The sequence below is a fragment of the Danio aesculapii genome, chromosome 10 (assembly GCF_903798145.1).
Source record: "Danio aesculapii chromosome 10, fDanAes4.1, whole genome shotgun sequence".
NCBI lineage: Eukaryota > Metazoa > Chordata > Actinopteri > Cypriniformes > Danionidae > Danio > Danio aesculapii.
The window spans coordinates 16,916,886-16,935,731 of NC_079444.1; the positions used below are offsets into that span (position 1 = coordinate 16,916,886).

At 33.8% G+C, this 18,846-nt stretch overlaps 1 protein-coding gene across 1 annotated transcript in view; it reads left to right on the forward strand.

Annotated features, from left to right (window-relative positions):
• The first annotated feature begins 308 nt into the window (after positions 1–308).
• The window catches only part of LOC130235860 (zinc finger matrin-type protein 4-like), a 65,558-nt gene continuing 47,020 nt past the window's right edge, over positions 309–18,846 (forward strand). Inside the window, exons 1-2 of the mRNA XM_056466372.1 lie at positions 309–400; positions 8,188–8,289. Coding sequence (XP_056322347.1) covers positions 8,188–8,289 — 102 coding nt within the window. The 5' untranslated portion in view covers positions 309–400. The remainder of the gene's footprint in view (positions 401–8,187; positions 8,290–18,846) is intronic.

The following is an 18,846-nucleotide window of genomic DNA, read 5'->3' on the forward strand; positions in this document are numbered from 1 at the left end:
TGACTATTAAACTTATAAATAATGTATATAGCATATATTTGATAGACATATTTATTTCCTTAAATACGTAATATCTAATTCGCAATTTAACAAAAGTAAAACAAAAAAATGCTATTCGTAATCCGTTTTACATCACTCGGGTTCACTTTCGAATCCCCCTACATTTACTTATACTAAATTAAATTAATTATTTCTTTATTTGCACGTTGTTAGTGTGTGGCGGCAACAGCCAATGAGCGCGCGCGGGGCGGAGAGTAGCCATGAACATGGAGCGCACTGAGGACACATACACACACTGACACAGACAGCACGCGCAGCATCACTTCACACACACAAAACTGTACGACCAGCCACATCATCTGACGGACGGTCCTGAACACCTGCACCTGCGACAGTACAAGTGAGCGTTTTCACTTTTACGCATTTCTCATTCATCATAATGTATGAAGTTGCTCATGATCTTTTGAGCTCATTATTATACTGTGTTAAAGACTGTTTCATATTCTTTCATAGTGCTATCTATACTAAATCATGTCAATCATAACGTTAATAGTTCTGCATTTTATGGACACTTTAAAACAAACACTTTTAATGAAATTTAAAGACAAAATGAGAATAATTTGACTTAATCTATAAACTGTACAAATGCAATTTTAAGCAAAAATTCAACAAATATTTTGTAAATACAGTATATTACATTGCAGATATTGTGACTATAAATCTGAATTATACAGAATCACACATATCAAGTATCCTCTTGCAATTATTTTACTCTAGATATGACATTTGGTTTACTGTATATTCACTGATGGGGTCATCATGGTGTGTATTAATACCGGAATATTCTGTTGCATACAAGTACATTCAGTCAATGTAATCATCATATTGTTGGTAAATCTGTAGACACACAAACAGAGCAGTTTTCTCTTAGTCTCAGAAACGGTGGTCTTTCTCTGAGTTAAAAGAAAGCACCTGCACTCCTTCCTCTCACTTATATATTTTTCTCATCTCTTCATTATAATGTTCATTGAAGTAATGGAAAATGCATTTTCTTCTAACTTAGGGAATCAATATGTGGTCTCAGGCTTACGTGAGGCAAGAAATCACTTTTCCACAGATGAAAGAAGAGCGTTATGCTCATCTGCTCAGGCCTTTGTTAGCTGGAGCTTTTATTGACGTGATTAACTTTGACAGGAGAGACTGTGATAAGATCCATCTCTTCAGAAAACTATTCCTGGCCAATTCTTTCCTTCTAAAAAGCCAAATACTCAGCTCCTTTTCATCCGTTTTAAATGTGGGATTAGAGCTATTTCAGGGTAGTTTGTAAGAGATCTCTCATGTTATATTGGATATTGTCTGGAGTGATGTCTGAGGGATATCATACGTATTGAGCTAGTCGTTCAAAATTTCAATTAAGATCTGAAATACCTTAATTGAAACTGTCTGATCAATGGCGGTGTAATGATTTTCCAAGCTGCTCTAATCCTGCATGTTTTAAATGAGCTATTCTAAACTCCATTTGACCCTTTGATTATCATTCACAAGGGCTTCAGTTATCTTCAACCCAGAATTCAATTTATATTCATTCATATTTATTTCTGAGGAATTTGATGGTTGTTACAAAAAGTTCAAAGCACAACTGAGTATGTATTTGTTTGCTTGGAAGTAACGATTTTGGATTATTGAGTGTAAAGTCATAGACAGTGTGATGCTGCAGGGTGTTATTTAGTTTTTGGGGGGCATCAAAGGGTCACAGACGTATGGAAACGTCTTTTCTGCCTGAAGATAACTTGTCTGGAATTGTTAAGGGATGCAGAGATGGTTGGAAGTTACCCCTAGGGTGTGGAAAATAAGGAAAACCATCAATTTTATGTTTAAACCAAACTCTTTTATCATTATTTAAATTTCAGTAGGCAATGCCCTTGAATCACAGATGAGCCTTGAGCAGTTGTTTCCTCAGATCTGGTCCTCTGAAGACAAATCTAAAAAAACATAATATCTCCCATGATATTCTCAAAACGCTTGCGAATGATTAAAGCTGTATCAAAGCTGAGAAAACAGGACAACTGCAGAATTTAAGAAGAAAACAGGCCCAAAGTAGTGCAATTTGTAGACTGCTTAAAGGGTTAGTTCACTCAAAATAAAACTCAGCCATGATTTACTCATCCTCAAGGCATTCTATATGACTCTCCTTTTTGAAGAATCCTATCAAAGTTATTTTACATTTTTATGGCTTTTTTCAGCTCTACAATGGCAACAGCTGGTTGTTTTCTTTAACAGTCCAAAAAAGTGCCTTATGTGGCTCTGGGAGGTGACAGAAAAAAGGGACAGTTAGAAAAAGCCTACCATGCAGTACTATACCAAACCATACTGCTTGATGGTGTCAAATCAGTGCGTTTTTGTAAGAAAAATGTCATATTCAAAACTGAACAGTTACTGCTGCTAAACAGTTTTTAAACAGTTTTATGTAACTTATGGTGAGTAATGCCATAATCTTAGTATTTTTAGAGGGCATCTATGATGAAAAATCAACTTTTTAAAACTGTTTGGATGGAAATGTCTGTAGGTATAGTGTGTCCACAGTCATATTGAAGTGATAGAAACCCAACAAGTTTCTTTTTAAAAATTTCCTGACGTTAAAATAAGACCCAAATCTCAGTGATTTTGAGGCCTACCGCAACGTGACGTAGGAGTGCGGTTTTCCCCACCTACCGAATTGATTGACAGATGCCATGTTTCTACAATAACATGCATACACGTCCACAGAATTTTTTTTTTTTACATATAAACTGGAATTAAATATTTGCTACAAATCTCTGTGATTTTTATAAGTTTAAAACGTTTTTAAAATAGAGCATGTTCATAATAAAGACTAATTACCACGGCCACATGGTGTCAGTAAACGTTAATATGTGTGTGTGTGTGTGTGTGTGTGTTTGTGTGAGACTCATCATTTCAGAAAGGCTTGAATAAACTCCACCACAAATACATGAAATAAACATACTTGGTATTTTTGAGTAATGGGCTGTATTTCAGCTTCACACGAGTCTGTCTGTCACTGTGCTGTTTATCTGATGTAACACATAAAGAGGAGCAGACATGCATATGACAATGGCGGGGAGAAGCAGCTCAACTGGATTTAAAGCCACAGGCTACATAAACAGCTACAATGTATTCAGACACCAAAACGAGCAGATTCTGGAGGCTATAATAAATAATCTGATGGGTTTTATGAGCTGAAGTTTTACAGACACATTCTGGAGACACCAAAGATGTATCTTACATCTTGTAAAAGGGGTAAAATAGGTGCCCTTTAAGGTGTATTTTTTGGTGCATTTAGTGCCACCAGCTGATTAGAAGTGTGAAGTTCATGCCCAATTAAAGTGAACAAGGATTCGCAGTGAAGAAAGAAACAAAACACATTCCTGTCCAGTTGGAGGCAGTAAATACATTGGCACTTCACACGTCACTGCAAAAACAAATTGGAAATTTTACTTAAATGTTACTTATATTATCTGTATAGTTCATCAAAAATCAATATTCAATAGTTTAATTACCCTTCATATGTGGCTTACGTCTTCGGCTAAAAAAAAGATGGTATTCAGAAGAATCTCAGCCAGGCCGAGAAGATCATTGTTTATTAGAAAAATCAGATCTTAAACGCAGTGATATTGTATGGTATGACAGTTCACCGGAAGCCCTGTGGCTGGCTCACTGAAATCCAAGGTTAAGCTTCGTTTGGGTTTTCACTGTATTACATGATACAAAATCAAGAGAAACATCTTCAAAATGTCTTCATTTGTGTTGAGCAGAATAATGAAAAGTAATACTGATTAAGAACTAAATGATAACTAAATGATAACAAATGTTTTTTCAACTACAGTATATGTAATTTTAGAGACTTTATATATAAACAATATTTAGTTACTATATTAATTGCTATATTTAGTAATTAAATATACTCCTAAAATTAAATAGTGACGCAAATGTGCCCTGAATGAGTTTGCCTTATATGTGTATAAAAATTTTTTTTTCAAAACTGATTGAACCAAAGATTCAGTGGGCTTTTTATAAAGGAATTCATTTCTTGAAGTATTCAGTTGGATATCACATACAGAGATGTTTATAATGGGCTATATGCACAGCTAGTGTTTTTCAGCTAATGATGAACTTCTGGTGTAGCTTTATGTGATAATTTTCAATTTCGTAAGGTTCCTTTTACAGCATCGATATTGTAATGTGTTTCAAATTTTAAACGGTCATTAGCAGCAGGCTAGCGCAGAAACTCCATTGAAAATGCTGGGTTCAAATTAATTTCCATATTTTAAAGACATGGCGCTGAAAAATATAATTTAATGCAGTGCTTCTTGTTTGGTCTGATACTCACTTTATATCGTATCTCAGCCAGGCAGTGAAGTTCACTGTTTTTTAAAGAAATCAGATCTTAAAAGCTGCGATTTTGTATGGGATAACAATTCACCGAAAGCCCTGGGTCTGGCTGACTGAAATTAAATGTCCATGTGCATATACCCCATTGCTGAATGAATCAAGTCATTTGAATCAACAAATTTGAATGAACAAAAGCAAAAGTTCAGTCATCATTTAATAAAGTTGTGTTTGCAGTGCCTAATTAAGTAATAAATAAATTTTCTTTCTAGATTTAACAGTTCTTAGAGTTAATTTTCTTTCATGAGTTAATTTCTCAACCAACATTATTATACAAATAATCCATCATCATATTCTTTAATAGTACCATTTTAATTGTACAAATAATGTTAATTAATATACAATTTCTTCAAACTGCAAAAAGAAAATCATTGAAATTAAATAGAAATTAAACTATTAAATTAAATAGTTTCATATAAAAATAATGCAATAATAATAATCCAATGCAAGTGTGACCCCCCAATGACGACTCCAGATGGTTGATTTTTTTTGGCTGAACTGTCCCTTTAAAACCCAGTCAGGTGACAGGAGTCTTCTAAATTAGATTATGGCCCAAATGCATGACCTCACCTCCTTCTGTCATTAGAAAACTCTCCTTATGACCAGCAATGATTTTGCAATGTCTACATTATTAAAGGTCAGTGTAAGGTTGGCGTCAGTCGGTCCCAAAACACACACACTATTCCTCTGCTATCTCCTCCGGCGTAGTAGCTGGTGCCTTTTTTGACACGAAGTGGTGCCAGATTTATCTCTCATTATATTCCCCCCCCCCCCGCCCCCCCCCCCCCCCTCCAACCTCCCTCTCTCTTTGCCAAATCCAAATGTCACAGATTTCATCAGTGTGCACAAAGAATGTACTGTAGGATAAACCCAAAATGTCACATCGATGAAATCTTACGTGATTGATGTTGGAAAAGTTATGATTGCACACATGCACTGAATATTGTTTGATTAGTTATCTAGCTGTGTTTATTGCGTGTTACAAAATGTTTATTTTGAGGTATTTTAGGGCTGGGCAATATAACGAAAACCTTACATTAATATATATGTCATCTCATATCCTAATAATGATATTTAGCACAATAGAAGTCTATATATACACTAAAAAAATTTAAGCCAGTACGAAAAAAAACGACATCCTTATTTCCTTTTGCTTTTTCTTGTTCACTTAACTTTTGAATACATCAGCTGCACTGACCCAAAATTATTTGTCAGTAATACAAAAAACATTTACTTGGTTTAACATAAGATTATTAGTTTTCTGGAGAGCTGAACTACTCTGTAACAAATCTTTTTAAGTTGTGCCAACTGAACATTTTTTGTTGAGTGAACAAAAAAACCATAATGCTTATTTCCTTTAATTTTTTCCTCATGTACTCAACATTTTTTCTTTTCAGCTTTATTGGATAGGACAGTAAAGACAGGAAATCATGGGGAGAAGAGAGAGGGGAAGGATTGGCATAGGACCTTGAGGCAGGAATCAAACTCCAGTCGCCATGAACACTGGAGTGCCATGTGATGATGCTTTAACACCATTGGCGCCACAGAAATGTACTCAACTTTTGAAAACAATTTTTAAATTGGCAGTAAGAAATAATACATTATCAGAATGTGTTCTCCTCCGGCATATGTGAAGCTTGCCTTCCCGTTTTTTTCAATTGAACTATGTTTGTTTGTTCTGATGATAATGTATTATTTCTTAGTACCAATTTCTACAAGAGTTTTTTTGTTCACTCAACTTCAGATGTTTTAGGTCAGTACTGATGTTTTTAAAAGTTGAATACATGTCAGCACTAATGGTGTAGTGGTTAGTGCATTGACACATGGCACGCTGGTGTTCTTGATGACTCAAGTTTGATTCCTGCTTTAAGGTCCTATGGTGATCGTTCCCCTCTCCCCACACTTTCCTATCTGTACTCTCTACTGTACTTTTAATTAAAGGAAAAAAAAATAGTTTAGTACACGAGAGGAAGTAAGGATTTTTTTTTCACTCAACAAATAATTTTAGGTCAGTGCAGCTGACGTTTTCAAAAGTTGAGTGAACAAGAAAAAGCGAAAGGAAATAAGGACTGTGATTTTTTTTTTTTTGTACATTTGTACAGCGTACATTTAAAGTCAAAATTATAACATTTAATTTAAAAAACAAATTCTTCAACACATTTTTAAACAATAGTTTTAGTAAGTAATTTCTAATAACTTAATTGGTTTGTTTATGATGAAAGCACTAGTTATTTTGCAAGACGCTAGTATTCAGCTTATAGTTAAATTAGGTTAATTAGGCAAGTCAGTGGACAACAGTGATTTGTTATGTAGCCAATTTGAAAAAAAAATTCTTAAGGGGGCTGATAATACTAAAGAAGTCTAATTAATATTGAAAAAAAAAAAAACAAAAGAATTAAAAGCTGCCTTTATTCCAGCCAAACTAAAACAAATAAGACTTTCATCAGAAGAAAAAACATTGTCGAAACAACTGTGAAAATTTCCTTGCTCCATTAAGCATCACATTAATAATAATAATAAAAACTAATAAATAACAATAAATAAAATAATTAAAAAATTTGTAGATAGACCATCAAAAGCAATTTCAATGTGCTTTCTTTTTTACATTTTAAAGTATATGCTTAGGAATGTAGAAAAATAAAAGATAAAACATTTTTTCAAAACCTAATGATTACAGCCCCAATTAAAAAATAATAGCGGAGAAAATAAGTATTGAACTTTTTTTCCATTTTTCTAAAAAAAAAAAAAATTTTAAAGGTGCTGTTGTCTGGATGTTGGTAACATTTAAAGAAATACAAATATACAAAGAAAACAAATCAAATTATTTTACAAATGAACTTATGCGTAATAAAATAAAATGACGCAGGGAAAAGTACTGAACACATGAAGAAAGGGAGCTGTAGAAAGGCAGTAAAAGCCCAGATAGCAGCTGAAATCTCTAAAAGTAGTTCTTCAGCAACCCTCTACCCTTCCTCATTGTAAATTAGTCCAACATCTACATTATCACAGCCAATGAATCTATCAAATGCTTTCAGAGAAAGAAAGTTGTTGAATGGCCCAGCCAATCGCCTGACTCGAATCCAATAGAAAATAGAAAATAAGGATCAGATTTGATAGACAAGACCCACAGAACCATCAAGATTTTTACATTCTGTTGTGAAAAACTCACACCTGAGCAATTCATGTGACTTCATTCTACATATGAGATTTAAGCTCCCATCACCAAAAAAGACTTTAGTAATAAAGTATAAAGTATTAAATACATTTCAGTAGTTCAGTACATGTTCCTTGTGTCATTCCATTGTTATTACACATAACAATTTTTTTCTGATTTTTTTGTTTTGTTTTATATTAATGTTTGTATTGTTTGGATTTTTACCAAAATCTGGTTCAATTCCTTGTCAACAACTCCTTTACAAATATTATTCCCAGGAAAAAACATGACGTGTTCAATACTTATTTTCCCCGCTGTACTTTCAAGATTGAAACTCTATGCTGTTATTCATGTTGTTCATGTAAGTTTACACTCCTCCAAATGATGAACAATTATTATCATAAACTATGTATTTTGCGACACCATGATTAAACAATACAGCAAAATATGAAACGATAAACTTTTTATATTTATATCTCATCTAGGTGAAGTATTCCTAACAAATGTATGAAAACAATCGTGTTAAATGCTTACAAATGAGTCCTTGTTCAAATTCTGATTAAAAATACTCTGTTATTCTTGTGAAGATGAAGTCTACAGAAGTGGATCCAGGGTTATTCACTGACAGCTACTGCAAAGTGTGCAGCGCTCAGCTTATCTCTGAGTCACAGAGAGTCGCCCACTATGAGGTGAGTAACACAATCACAAAGCATAAACATTTACTTACACATGTTCATTTGATCCACTGTCAATATTATTCTCCGCTCTGCTTTGCACATTCTTAAATGAGGACAGATAAGTAGGTTAATTAGATTTTGTGCTGCTAATATTCGCATGCAATTTTAAAAAGAGGTATAAATTTCACCCACCATCAATCACACTGTGTAAATAAATTGATTTCTGACCAAATCAAGGTAATTATGTAAGCAGGTCAATTGTTTGAAAAATTAGGATTGATGCAATCTATGGAAAGATAAATCACAGATTGAATCTGTTTTTTAATTACACTGAATGGAGAGCAAAATGAGATTTTTTTACAATACGTATCCTTTTGAGCTTCATAAGCAATCTCTTACTGTAGTCAATCAAAAAGGCAGAGATTTCAGTATGAGCTCTAACAGACGTCATTAGTTCTTATATCAGTTCTCATTCGATTCTTCTAGGGAATGTGATACAATTATAAGTACATTTAAACACGTTTTGCTTATTCATTTAAGACTCAACAAGATGAACTATTGAAAAACAAAAAAAGTTATATTTTTTTTCCAGTCAGAAACTCCCAAAGAGCTTATGAACTTCATAAATAAATAAAAAAGCACCAAGAATTTTTTCTTTCATACAAACGATTGGGTGACACTAATAATATATCAGAACAGTCAAATGCGCCAAACAGTCAAAAATGCATAGCTGACAGATATGAATTCGTCTATATCAAGTATTTAACCTTATTCATTATTATTCATTACAAATTATCCATATACGTATTTGTCAAATAAGGCAGCATGTTAGACAAGCAGATACACATGAATGTGGATTTATTTACTTTATATATTCACTGACTGTCATGTTGTTGTGAAGTTTCCGGATGAGGCTGTGTTATTCAGTGGTTGTTATCTTGGAATAACAAGTCTTGAATGCCATGACTGACCAATCAGAATTTAGTATTTCAGAAATCTGTGTAATAATATTAGTTATTAACTTACATGACTTAAAGGGCACATTTGATAAAAATCATCTTTTGTAAGCTGTTTGGACAGAACAGTGTAGGTATGGGGGATATAAAGACATGAGCCTCCTTTTTAAAATTTTCTAATGTTAAAATAGGATTCAAATCCTTCCCATATTAAGGCCAACCCCAATGCCACGCCCACCGATTTGATTGACAGTTGTGTATTAACCTGTCTCTGTAGTAACACGTATAATCATATCAACAAGACAGGACGTGCGCAAAGCAACTGAGATTAAAGATCTGTTCAGCTCTCTGTGATCATCAGTCATCATCAAATGTGATCATCAATGAGTTTTACCAGTTTAAAACATTTTTAAAACAGTCCCTTTGTGTAATGAATTACAGCCATTTTACCGTCTTTATCACCACAGCCACATGTCAGTACAATTATAAAAGAAGACGCTTCAATTCCAGTTTGTGGACATTAAATCAGGTTTATTTTATACATTAACATAACAGATGTCTATACAGCAGTGGATATTAATGTGTATTCTGTCACATTTGCCATGTAAAAACAGTGCAAAGTTAAACGTGCACACTGTTTGTGTGTGTGTGTGTGTGTGTCTGTGTGCGTGCGTGAACTTTGTAACAACGGCACTGTGTGTGGTTCATCGCAGAAAGACTTGAGTTAACTCCACAACAAATACATCAAATAATCATTTGTAAAGTTCTTACTGTAGTATTTCTCACAAACGTTATGTGAGATCGGCTTCCTTCATGTCTGTCTTTGTGCTGTTTATCTGACTCACACGGCCGGAGATTGAGGCACACTCCGACATGCACGTGGGAATGGTTGTCAGGGAGAACTAGCATTAAAGGCACAGGCAGCTAGAGCTACAGTACATTGTGTTCAGAGCAGAAAATCCCAATATTCTGAATGGTTTAATAAATAATCTGATGGGTGTTTTGAGCTGAAACTTTACAGACACATTCTGAAGACACATAGACTTATCTTGAAAAAGGGGTAAAATAGGTGCCCTTTAAGAGTGAAATTATCTTTAATCATTGTTCAGTATATTAGAATCATGCTATCAATGTTGTCCATGGTTTTTTTAATCACAATACACTATAAATTGCAGGGTTCCACACAGTTCATTCATGTTGTCCCAACACAAATCGATTAGGTTAACATAACAAATTTAAGTGGACTGAACATAAAAGTTGTCCCCAAAAATCTTAAGAATTGTGTTGTTTCAGCTCAAACTGTATAATTTTTTTAATAGTCAGAAATAAATTGTATGTGTCAAAATTATTGCCTTTCTTTTATGCCCAAAATCATTTGCAATATTAATTAAATATCATGGTCTTTGAATATATTTTGTACATGTCCTACTGTAAATATTGCACAACACAATTTTTGATTAGCAATATGCATTGCTGAGGATTTAATTTGGATTTACTCATTATTTAAATTTTTTTAACTCCTAGATTTTCAAATAGTATAACAGAAAAGTATACATCAATGGGGAACTTGATAGATCTTAATTTAAAAAAGACATTTATTACTAGTTTCATGGTCCAGGGTCAGATTTTCCCCATAATTTTTTGCTCATATTTACCAAAGGTGCCAATACTAGCAGAGGGCATTGTGTTTTGTCTAAAGCACACATTTATTCTCAGTCAGTAGTTCCTTGGTAGCCCAATTACAGATGTGAGTCACATGACCAATTTTGAATGCACAGACAGACTTTATGGGGGTCACAAATGGCTCTCTTTGCTTAAAAAGTACTTACTTTTGTATATTTGCATCTGTTAATGGTTTGTCGATGCATAAACCCCAGTGAGACAAGCTATTATGGAGATGCATGTGGATCAGCATTGTCAGCTTTCTGCCTTTTTCAAACTCTCCCATTTCTTCCCTGCAGCTCGCATTATTCCTGGCACTTTCAGAGCTGTTTTCTAATGCAAGATCCCAGTCAGATCATTACATACCACTGGATATCTCTGCATGCATGATTTGTCAGGCCAAATTCTAAATCTCAGCGGTTCAAAAAGTCAATGGTTGTCAGAAACACCCAACTGTTTCTCTTTCGCTTCTTGCACCAAATAACCTGAGGAATTAGATGTGATGGTCTTTATACTGCACACCAATCATCCGGACCCACAGACCAGCTGAGACTCTCTGCACTAAAAGTGTGACAATTCTGCTTCTGAATAGCCCTGTGGGTTAGTGTCTGCTTGGTTTTGTCAATCCAGTTAACTGAAAATAACAGTCACTTGTGGCAAAAAAAAAGGTACTAAAATAAAGAAAATTCGAAAGGTAAGAGGGCAAACGAAAACATCAGCTAGTGTCACCTGCTGGCTTTAGTTTTTGCTTATAACACTTTAATGAAGACTCAAAAACTTGAATGTTAAACATGTTTAATATTTATCAAGCATTAAATAAAATAAAAAAAATGTAAAAATAAATGGATGGACACTTTATTGGTCCTGTGACCTCTTAGATAAATTAAAAGTGAACATTAACCCTTGTGCACTGTTCAAATTTACTACGCTATTGTTCTGTTCAGGATGAAAACATCCACTTAATTAAACTGCTGTAAAAATGCATCAGATAATTTTTTTTTTGCATAAGTCTGTTAATCAAACTCAGTCCTGATCAAAAATACTAAATCGTTTAGAACATTTACAGGATTTTAACTCTTTAATTGTCAAACTCATAAATGATGTCAATGATTTGGTAAAAAAAACACACAAAATGACGTATTTTTACGTCTGGATTTACAGGCTGGATTTTTTTTCACCTTTTATCACAGTCTTGGACATGTGAAACAACTTTGGCTTTGATGCATTATTAGATAAAAAAAATTCTCCTTAATTTACTGTTGGTGGCTGTTTTGCCCCATTGACTTCCATTATAACCACACTTGATGGTGCATAAATACACAGTCTTTGTTTTTGTTTACTCCATGTAGTTCTGAGAGCTGAGATGCATATTTTGATTTTCTCAGACACATCACGGTAAGTGCTTAAATGTCACTCTTACACTCTCACACACTCACAAACACACATACACAAATAAATAAATTAGGGAGAAATTTAACTCAATCAAAGGCAATGTTGCTTCACATGTCCAAGACTTTGGTAAAAGGTAAAAAAATTCAGTCCACAATTACTTTTTTATTTTGAAAATACGTCATTTTGTGTGCTTTTTTCACCAAATCAGTGACATCATTTATGAATTTGGCAATTAAAGTTACAAAATTCTATAATTTTCTACGCAATTTAGCAATTTTGATCAGGACTGAAGTTGATTAACAGATTTATGCAAAAAAAAATGAAAAAAATATTAATCTGATGCATTTTACAGCAGTTTAATTTAGTGGATGTTTTTATCCCTAACGTAACAAAAGGGCAGTACATTTGAGTGTATTGTTGAGTCAAAACATTTTCCCAAAATATGTGTCAAAGTAAGATTTGTCACCAAAAATCATTCTGCTAGCTGAAACAGAGAAAAATGTATGGCCAAATTAAAACTCAAAATCACCCCAGAGTGGATGAAAACATCCCCAACAGCACATAAGGGTTTTTCACCAGGACTACAGCACTGCAATAAAGTGGAATAGACTGCATACTTTTACAGTTTGGATATATATTATGTAGGAAGGCACCAATTGACAGATTGTCTTTAAACCTGATGATTTTTGTTCTAAACACAGTTTTTTTTTATTTTATTTATTTATTTATTTATTTTTCAGTTTCAGTTTGGCCGAATTCTGTCCGGATTTGGATACAAACTGCACAGCAACAACTTTTTAAAAAATAAATTTGGAGAACTGATAATCTAATTCCTCAGGTTATTTAGTGAATGATATATTCTGCATTTGTTTTAACTAACTATAACATTCATTTGTTTCATACTTCCTCGATTTATTTTCGACATTAAACACTACAGACCATATTTATTTGTTTGGCCAGTTTTCATTAAATCTCAATTCGTTGATCACTTGGGGTTGATTTGAAAGTCTAAAGCAGGGGTCAACATTCTCGGTCCTGGAGGGCCAGTGTCTCTGCAGGGTTTAGTTCCAACTTGCCTCAACACACCTGCCTGGGTGTTTCAAGTATACCTAGTAACACCTTGATTAGCTTGTTCAGGTGTGTTTGAGTAGGGTTAAAATCTGCTGGACACCGGCCCTCCAGGAACAAGTTTGGTGACCACTGGTCTAAAGCTTGAATAAATATTTATATGTAATGTGCATCGGCTTCATTCAGTATAACTGTGCATCTGTTCATTTCATTTAATGTATATATGGTAAGTTAGTGTTTTTTTTTTTTTTTAATGGCACAAATTCTGTTTATGATGTGTAAAATATTGGGAGAATATTCTAAATATTGTTGTTTGTAGTTTTAGTAAGGCATTTATTAGTGAAACAGAACGCCATAATAAATATTTAGACTGTATTTGCTTCTTAGATTATCTGTGTGTAATGCACCATATCACCCTGCAGCCCAAGACTGGTTATTCACTGAAGCTAAGCAAGGCTGAGCCTGGTCAGTATCTGGATGGGGAAACTAGATTGCTGTTGGTGTTAGTGAAGCCAGCAGTGGGTGCTCAACCTGTGGTCTGTGTGAGTCATAATGCCCCAGTAAAGGGAAAGGGACACTATACTGTTAGTGAGCATCATACACATTACAAACGACCAGATCAGAGGCTGATCTTCTGCATTTCTATATCTCTAGAAGTTTAAGATCTTGTAGTCTATTGATAATCCCTTTTTCAAAACAAAGCACAGGGGAGAGAGCCTTGCTCATTTATTATCCGAAGCGTTTAACATGTAATGATCTGTTTCATATTTGTTTTCATTTGTCTGCCCATTGAGCAGCCTAATGTTATTTCTGTTTATAGATATTTTATTGGTGTTATTTTCTCTTCATGTACCATGCTTTGCTCAGCACCTAATCTTTTAAAAAGTGCTTTAAAATGAATTAAACTTATACTGAACTACAATGGGAATAGTTACTCCTGCAGTTCTGTGCACGCCATCTGCTGGAAGAGAGAGGAATTGCATTTTTAACAAGCATATCTACCGTTTTAGGTTTGTGTCAGTATGTTTTATGTAGAATCAATTTATAAAGTCAAAAAATATATATATATTTTTACTTCATATTTTCATACAAATCCTACAATCCTTTTTAAAATCTACAATACTCAAGATAATGTATTTTGCTCCTTTTTGTGGATCAGGATTAAAGTACAGTTGTTGCCTCTAATTTGAAATATTTGTTTTTGTTTCAGCCAATTTGCTAGTAAACAAAATTGGAATCAGCAATGGAAATATCATCATCAGTGTATCTCTAATTTTATGTTTAATTGTGAGTGTAAAGTAACAAACATAGACCTAATTGTATGTCTAAAATATAATGTGTCCATAGCCATGTTTTGATCCAACTTTTCTTAAGGTCATTTTGGAATATTGCATAAAATTGCTTAATGAAAACACCAACATGAACATACATTTTGAAATTGTACAGAAAAACATATGCGCACAACTGAATAGAATGAACATTGTATTTTATTCGATAAGAATAAATCTGCATAAACTTTGATTAAAACAAATTTACCAAATAAAGTCCAACAAATGTGCATCAAATAAGTCCTGTGACTTTGTTTTAACAGATCATGTAATAACAAAAATGGGTGTGAGGAGACAGCATTAATGGACAAACCAATGGACCGACCACATTGTACAACATCTGAAATGTTGTTTTTGGTCATTCTGAAGTCCCTTAACCAAAGTGTGTTATCAAAATGTTTAGTATTATTACCACCCAGAATTGTCTTGAGTGGTTGCGCTCCCAAAGAATGAATTCATGGCTCCAAAAGCCACTGTATTTATTATTTAGTAAAAAAAAGCCCCACAATGTCTACTCCAACGCAGAAAATTCCATTCTTCATGTTGATATTTGGTGCCAGTTTATGTGATTGTGATGATTTTGTTCTCTCATTGGATGGAAACGGTGCTTTAATTGCAAATGTTTTATGCCATATTCCAGTTTTGCACTTGGATGGAAACATAGCTTGTGACTGTAAAGTAAATTTCTGATTATGATCTTATGCATATATCATTACCTCAGCTATGAATGGAGATGTCTTAATTGTTGGCTCTTAAATTTGCTTGTCGTTTTTCAGCTCCTGAGGGAATGCAACCATGTGCTTGACACATTTGGGGTGGCTGAAAAACAGCTGTAACTTGTTAACCCAGTCTGTAGTAAGGTCTCATCTGCAATATCATGTCTCTCATGTTTAAAAGATGAGCTTTTAAAACATGAGAAGTTTAGATTTTATCTGAACTCCTTGTTGTTCTGAATTGGTCAGACAGGATTGCTGTTGATGGATGGAAAGATCAGTTGAAAGATCATTATAGATTGTAGGTTTGCACAGATGCTCTAACTCAGGTGGATGAGGTCTAAATATATTTCTCTAAAATAAAGAGTTCTGGATTATTAGTTATAATAAGCATGTTTGACAACAGTGAATGTTACATTTATATTTTTCTGTAAATAAATTCCTTCCTTCAAATTCTATAATTTAAATTCCTTGATCCAAAACAACCAGTATCAAAATGAATCTTTACATCTGAGTCAAAGGAGATCTGAAAAGAACAAGTAAAAAAAGTACAAAACTGTATGTGCACAGTTCCACCTTTACACAATTTTAAATAAAATAAACTTATCAAATTTAAAAATAAAAGACACCTTTTCAGACATAAACAACTGGAAATTAGTCATTCAAACAAAACTTATTTGAAAACTATATGGCTAAAATCATTAGTTGTAAATATAAACTGCATGTGTTTGAGGTTTATTTAAGAGAATTTAAACAGCTCAAAAATCTAAATGTAACTGTTCATTGTTTTTATATGTTATGAATTTTATTTAATATAGCAATTTTACAGAAAGCCTTAAAAACAGTTTAAATGCCTGACAAAAGTCTTGCCGTTGATTCTTGTAAGAGCAACAAATAATAACTTGCCATCTAGTTGATCATTTGAAAAAGTGGCAGAAGGTAGATTTTTCTGATGAATCATCTGTTGAACTGCATCCCAATTATCACAAATACTGCAGAAGACCTACTGGAACCCACATGGACCCAAGAGTCTCACAGACATCGGTCAAGTTTGGTGAAGTAAAAATCATGGTTTGGGGTTACATTCAGCATGGGGGAGTATAAGATATCGGCAGAGTGGATGGCAACATCAACAGCCTGAGGTATCAAGACACTTGTGCTCCCCATTGCATTACAAACCACAGGAGAGGGCAAATTCTTCAGCAGGATAGAACTCCTCATACTTCAGCCTCCACATCAAAGTTCCTGAAAGCAAAGAAGGTCAAGGTGCACTAGGATTGGCCAGCCCAGTCACCAGACATGAACATTATTGAGCATTTCTGGGGTAAGATGAAGGGGGAGGCATTGAAGATGAATACAAAGAATCTTGATGAACTCTGGGAGTCCTGCAAAAACGATTTCTTTGCCATTTCAGATGACTTTATTTATAAGTTATTTGAGTCATTGCAGAGATGTATCGATGCAGTCGGCCAAGCCGGTGGCAGTCATACACAATTTTAATTATTTTTCCACTGCACCATAACTTTATATTCTATGCCGTACATTATTTCTGTTAAGTTAATCATATTTTATTTTGGTAAAATAAGCATAATCTAGAGGCCTTTGGCTTTCATATAAGCCACTTCTGACACGAAATGATCAACTAGAAGTCAAGTTATTATTTGTTGTTCCTAAAACTCAGAAGACTTTTGTCAACAAGACTTTTGTCAGGTAGTGTATATTATCTATATACGTTTAAAACTTCGGACATCTAATTTTGCAATTAAATTAAATAAAAAAAGAATTGACACACAACCATATTAATGCAAGTAAAGTGCCTGCTTTAATGTACTGCTTTAAATCATTTGTTTTTACAAAATAAAATGTCAAAATATGGGTTAAAGATTGCTCTGTATAATTTGTCAAAATTAAACAACATCAACATGGTTTACCGCACTAATGTTTCTTAAATCATTATTATTATTAACATTGTGTAAGTTGTTTGTATTAAAGGGACAGTTCACCCAAAAATTAACAATGAACTCTCACTTGTGTGGTTTCAAACTTTTATGAGTTTTTTCTTCTGCTGAACAAAAAAGAAAATATTTTGAAGAATGTCATTGACTTCCATATGTAGCGGTCGTCTCTCTGCGTTGTTTTTTTTTTTTTTGGAAAGAAATCTCCACACAAATCTGGTCGTGCTGAGGTGATTTATTTTTGCCTGTACAACACACACAACCAGGCAGTCACTCTCTCAATATCAGTTGAGTCGCTCTTTTGCCTCTCCTCTCAACAGACATCAGGAAAGAGAACGAGCTCTCCATATACACTTTCACATATACATACACAGAATGTATAATACTAATATAAAATAACAGTAATAATAATAACAATATGAATATATATAATAATTCTTATATAAAAATATATTAATATTCACAATTACAGCAATAGTGTTACCTAAATATCAATTTACATACCTGTACAACACACACAACCAGGCAGTCACTCTCTCAATATCAGTTGAGTCGCTCTTTTGCCTGTTAACCACAAGGTATCTTTGAAATACACAGATATTCAACGATAAAACACAGTGCTGTACTGTCTATTCTATTAATAAGTCTCAATACATCTTTAATGTGCTTACAAAATATATATATTCAAACTTATATACATACTTATACATATTCAACCCTTTAATATACATCTATATATTATTTATTATTGCATATCTATCTATTTATCAAAGTAGATCTATTTAATTATAAGATATTTAATCATAACTTTAGCCGCGACGGCGCTAATACGTCTCTCACTCGCGACGCACGTGCGCGAGCCGCCATTTCACACTTTCTAACTTTCACCCATTAACAGCACTGAAATAAACCTAACTTATTAACAACTTGAACAAGTGGTCAAATATAACATTACATGGCCTGTTTTCTAAAAAGCAGGTCATCTAAACATAATATATACAGCTAAACAGCATTTTGAAGTCAAATGAGCAGAGCTCGTAGAAACTGTACCTCTCCTCTCAACAGACATCGGGAAAGAGAACGAGCTCTGAGCGCGCCAATACTTATATCCCTCTTGCTACGTCAGCCGACGTGCACACTGTGACGCCTAACCCCGCGAAAGCGCATGAAAATCTTTCAAAATAAAAGACCCAGACAAATAATCATTTAAATATAACATAATATAAATAAATAATGATTTATAATCTGGTGTAACAACATACCCTGTTACATCCACCCCCACTGTTTTACGCCAGATTATGAATCAAAACCAAAGAATCTCAACAATGTCAATTATTCTGTGATCGCATCGGATCGGTTCAGTTCACAACTATCTCTTTCGAGATTAAGATTACCCAGGGGTAGCTAATCCCCAAATTACCCATAGAAAACCATGCCCTATACATAGTTCCATACATGACATTGATAACTGTACCCTTAAATGTACATACTCCAA